The 5,069-nt window shown below is 50.2% G+C and overlaps 1 protein-coding gene across 1 annotated transcript; it reads right to left on the reverse strand.

The window, feature by feature from the left end:
- Nucleotides 1-900: 900 nt before the first annotated feature.
- LOC124668394 (F-box protein At5g07610-like) lies at nt 901-2,088 on the reverse strand. Its single transcript, XM_047205544.1, has one exon. The coding sequence runs from the start codon at nt 2,063-2,065 to the stop codon at nt 995-997; it is 1,071 nt and encodes a 356-aa protein (XP_047061500.1). The 5' UTR covers nt 2,066-2,088; the 3' UTR covers nt 901-994.
- Nucleotides 2,089-5,069: the final 2,981 nt, after the last annotated feature.

A 5,069-nucleotide genomic window follows, 5' to 3' on the forward strand; every position in this document is an offset into this window, starting at 1 on the left:
ATCTTAACACCCGGTGGATCATTTTCTTAGACTCAGTCTCTCGAAGGTGCTCATAGAAAAGGTGTGCGTGCGTAGATAGAAACAAATGTATGTACGAATTTGTAAGCGTCAACGTCTATACGGTGTTTCGAAAAGAAAAAAAACAAGTCAAACAGGCAAACAACTAACAAGCTATTGAAAATTAATGAGAGACGGAAACAAGTCAAATAGGCAAACAACTTAGCAAGCCATTCACCATGTGGTACACGTGGTGAGCAACTAAACAATTGTTAAACAAACTTAGCAAGCCATTAAATTAAAACATATTAGATTTTCTCGCACGAAATTAGTCATTCAGTAAACACAGAAAATAATAATAACTTTCATATTTGGAGAGTGGTGTTTTTGCACGTGGGAGAATATGCTTTCTCTATTTTTAAATACATGTTACATATATTTTGAATTTTTAAAAATTGAACTAAAAATTCGTACGTACATCTTCACGTGCTAAGCCTTCACAAAATTGTTTCATGAAAAATTGAATTGTCATGTGGGATGTGTAAAAATACAAAATTCAATGCTAAAAATAAATATTTTCAGAAAATAAATTCTCTTTTTTTTACATAGACCACACAAAATATTGGTTTCTCGCAAAACTTAATGAAGCACACATATATTATGGAGATGTACATGTAGAATTTTTTATCAAAAATTTTCAACATTTCAAAATATTTTTTTTTGATAGAGTCCTTTTGTTTTGTTAAACTCTTGTACTTTGGCCACTGTAGGCCTTATCTCTTCTTAATATCACACATGCAGTTTTCCTGCATGGTTCGAAAAAAAAATTATAATTTTTTGATAGAAGTCCGAATTGAATTTCTGCCATGCATGTACTTTGCTATCGCTCTATTTTTGCACGCCACATAATTCGTGCAGACTGTATCACGGACGCACCATCACGCACAGTTCGGATTGTCGGCCTTTCGCCCCGTGACCAGTGTGGTGGTAGCGCCAATCAGGCCAAGCAGCTAGCGAGATGGCGCGAGAAGGGAAACAACCAGATTTGTATGAGCTGCGCGCCTTCCTTGGCCGACCCGAACACCCGCTCCTCCTCCACGCGCCTCTGCTCCATGTTGAACGCCACGAGCTTCCCGGGCGTCCACAGGTACACCACCTCCCTGTCCGGGTGGAACGCCATGAACAGGAAGGTCGGAGTGGTAGTGGCCTGCAGGGACGAGCCGCCGGGGACGAGGTCTTTGATCCCCAGCTCGTGCTTCAGTGCCCACTCTGACCTGCCCGCGTCGACGAGCTCCCAGAACCTGAGGCGCGAGCCGTCGCTGGACGCGTACCGGAGGCGGCCCCGGCAGTGGCCCGCGCGCGCGCGGTAGCTGACGGGCGCCGGGAGCGCGGTGACCGCGCACGCCATGGTGGCGAGGTCGATGCGGACGACGTGGCCCGAGTAGGCTAGCACGTGGACGGCGCCTCCGAAGCAGTGCATGGTGGCCGACATGGCGTCGGTGTCGAGGCCGAAGTTGAGCTCGTCGTGCTCGCGCCACGCGCCGCGCTCGGAGTCGAACACCTCCACGGACGCGCCGCGGGGGAGCCACCCGGTGAAGCAGACCACCTTGTAGTGCGGGGACGCGCAGGGGTCGAAGGACAGGACCGAGAGCAGCGTCTTCTTCCTCGGCGCCGGGAGCGCCGCCCAGCGCCGCGTCGTCGGGCTGACGACGTGGAACGTCGGCTGCGGTGATGATGAGTAGTAGAGGATGAGGCCGTTGCAGCCGTCGATGATGCTCGACGTGCCGTGGCACGGGAAGAAGCTCATGTCGTCGGCCTCCGGCACGCCGTCGTTGGTTGCGCCTGGGGATGACGACGGCGAGGCGCAGGCGTACGTGTACGCCTGCCTCCCGCCGGTTTCGTCGTGGAAGAGCACGCCGGACGTGATGAGCGGGAGCCTGCGGCGGAGGTGGTCGGCGGCGATGAGGGCGCGCCAGGGGGTGGACACGCACTGGAACCGCGCCAGCGACTTGTGCGGGAGCCTGACGAGGATCTCACTGAGCACGTCCTCGCCCATTTCGCCGTCCATCTTTCTCCGGCGGTAGTGATCTCCTCGCAGACAGCCGCACGAGTAGACGACACACTAGCTAGCGACCTGCACACCACACCTGACCGCAGAAGCAGGATCAATTGACGATGGGCACGAAAAGAAGGTCGCGCGGTACTTATAAGGCCGAAGGCTCGGCTTCTCCGTCCACGAAAGCAGGAGCCTTCGATGGCGCCACGATCCACGACCTCCGCGGTAGCACCAAATATCTACCTCCTGAATTAATTGCAATTATGCTTGTAATCTGAAATTAATTTCAGGTAGTGGCGGTGTCGTGTCTAAGGCATCTTGTTCTGATTTGAGCTAATAACATCTTTAGTCCTACAACTCGTTCATCATGTGAAGGTTTAGTCCTACAACTTGCTAGTCATGTGACTGGGTGTAGGACCAGAGGCGTAATATGTATTTCTGCTTTGTTTGCATCGGACAATGGATAGAAAATAAGGTTTTGTCCTCCCCTGGTGCGCCATTCTACTATTTCATGTTTTCATATCTAGTATTGATCACCAAGTACTCCGTGGATTTCTCAAACAAAAAGAAACGAGGACGAGTTATACAGTTTTCCTCCCGTCTCTCCTTCAGCCGCCGGCCTCAACCCTAGCCGCCTCCAGTTCATCCTCCTCCATATATTGGTTCCCCCTCCTCCGGTCGCCTTCGCCGGCGTCGGGAGGAGTGGGGAATCCGATCTATGCGTGGAGTTTCGAATAAAAGTATAGTTTTCATTAGATTATGTTAGGATTTTGGTAGCCGTCTTCTTGTTGGTTTCCCCTCAATGGAGATGGCATCCTCTGCAATAAGTGATCTTCGGCGTTTCGTTCGGCGACGAGATCTTCTTCTCGGCGTCAATGGTGGTGTTGAACAATCACAATTTTCTAGGTATGGGCCTTCGGATCTTGCTTCGCCAGATCGATTTTGGATCTTTTGTCGTTGTTGCCGCGAGGAGGATTATCCTCGCAGCTTTTGTCCCGGCTGCTACGTCCTCGACAATGGTGATTCGTACTCTCGGCTCTCCATCGATGACGACAAAGCTAGTCGGTTATTATTCCACGACATACTCGGTGTTGGTACTCTTGCCGATGTTGTATGACTGCTTTAATGGTTGCGTGCGTGCACGCGAGTCTTGGCATTGCGGCTCAAAAAATATGGGAGAACTTTCATCGGTATCTACAGGTCTATGGTTCGTTATCTATCTTTGGCTGCCTTCAGAAGAGTACAAGATTGTGTTCTGGAAGAAGAAATTGAAGACCTCGAAGATTTGTTACTATCTTTTAGACTTTATTTTGTAATCGTTGGAGTCAGTTCATGTATCTCTACCATGTACTATTTGTTACTATGAATATATGTGGTATTGATTGTCAAAAAAAAAAGTTTTTGTCCTCCCCTGATTCGTTTAGGACAGGGCAAATCCAAGATGTTCACCGCAAGACGGCGTTTGGCTAGTACGGTGAGGGGATGGGGGTTGTGGCGGAGGTTGTGGCGCTCGACGCGGTTGCGTTCATAAGGGAGGCCGCAACATAGACACAGGCGGAAGTGTAGGAGCCTACGGCCGAGACGGAGATTGACGAGGACGACATCGACGGCCCAGAGGACTTTGATGAAGAGGTCAACGTTAGCAACGGGCTCTGCTTGCATCATTCGAGACCACCCACTGCGACGAGTCGTCTGCCAAAGGCTCATGGGTGCTAAGCGGCAGGCCATGGTGGACATGTGGGTCGACATCAAGGGGGTGTCCACAACTGCCAGACGCGACACGATTTATGGCTCATGGGAGGTGGCGGCCTGCTAGGCGCGAGAGGCGGTGGTGGAGGCGAGGCGGAGCCAATGGGAGGAGGTTGATGCGGAGAACCAAAAGATGGAACACTGGTAGAAAAAAGGCCTTCCGGACAGCCCCATTAGTCGCGGATATGCAAGAACCGCGACCAATGGGACCTTTAGTCGCGGCCCTTGTGGCGAACCGCGACCAAAGGCCTGGGCCCAGGGTACTCGGTGGCCAGCTGGTGGACGGGAGGGGCTTTAGTCGCAGTTGGCCAGGCCAACCGCGACTAAATGTCCTCAGGCTCGGCCCAAAGGCCTTTAGTCGCGGTTGGCCGGCCAACCGCGACTAAAGCCCCTCCCTATATATACCACTCAGCCCACAGCACTTAGCCATTTGGTGCCACTTCTCTTCACAAACTTCACAAGGGGGTGTAGGGTTTGCTTTTGGCTCCTCTTATGCACACAAGGTGTTTGATGAAATGTCCCAAGAGCATGAAACAAACATGATATGAAGTGTCGGAGCCACACTTGATCGAGCTTCCTCATTTATTTTTTCCTCCTCGATCGCGGTTAGCAACAACTTGAACCTTTCATATATATGTGTCATTGATAAAATATGCATATGTGTGTAGTTCATTGTTTAATTTGTATTTAGTTTAACAAATGCATGATGGTTAATTATATATTTTGTATTATAATAATGCAGATGAATCGGCAATGGATGTACGCTAGCCGACTCTCCGGCGAATTCACTACGGGTTTGAAAGATTTCCTCGTAGTGGCTAATGCGAACAAGCAGGGGGTTTTGTTATCTGTCCATGTGTTGACTGTAAGAATCAGAAGGGTTACTCTTCCTCAAGGGAAGTTCACCTGCACCTGATTCGGCATGGTTTCATGCCAAGCTATAATTGTTGGACCAAGCATGGAGAAAGAGGGGTTATAATGGAAGAAGATGAAGAAGGGGAGGACATCAATGAGAGCTATCTTGATCATTTTGGTGATACTTTCATGGATGATGCTGAAGGTGGGGAAGGTGAAGGGGAAGGTGATCAAGAAGAGGCACGTGAGCCCGTTGATGATCTTGGTCGGACCATTGCTGATGCACGGAGTCGCTGCGAAACTGAAAAGGAGAGGGAGAATTTGGATCGCATGTTAGAGGATCACAGAAAGGCGCTGTACCCCGGATGCGATGATGGTCTGAAAAAGCTGGGCTGCACACTGGATTTGCTGA

The sequence above is a fragment of the Lolium rigidum genome, chromosome 6 (genome assembly GCF_022539505.1).
Source record: "Lolium rigidum isolate FL_2022 chromosome 6, APGP_CSIRO_Lrig_0.1, whole genome shotgun sequence".
Classification (NCBI taxonomy): Eukaryota; Viridiplantae; Streptophyta; class Magnoliopsida; order Poales; family Poaceae; genus Lolium; species Lolium rigidum.

Coding starts and splice junctions, on each gene's coding strand:
- LOC124668394 (XM_047205544.1), bottom strand. CDS start 2,065: ATGGACGGCGAAATGGGCGAGGACGTGCTCAGTGAGATCCTCGTCAGG.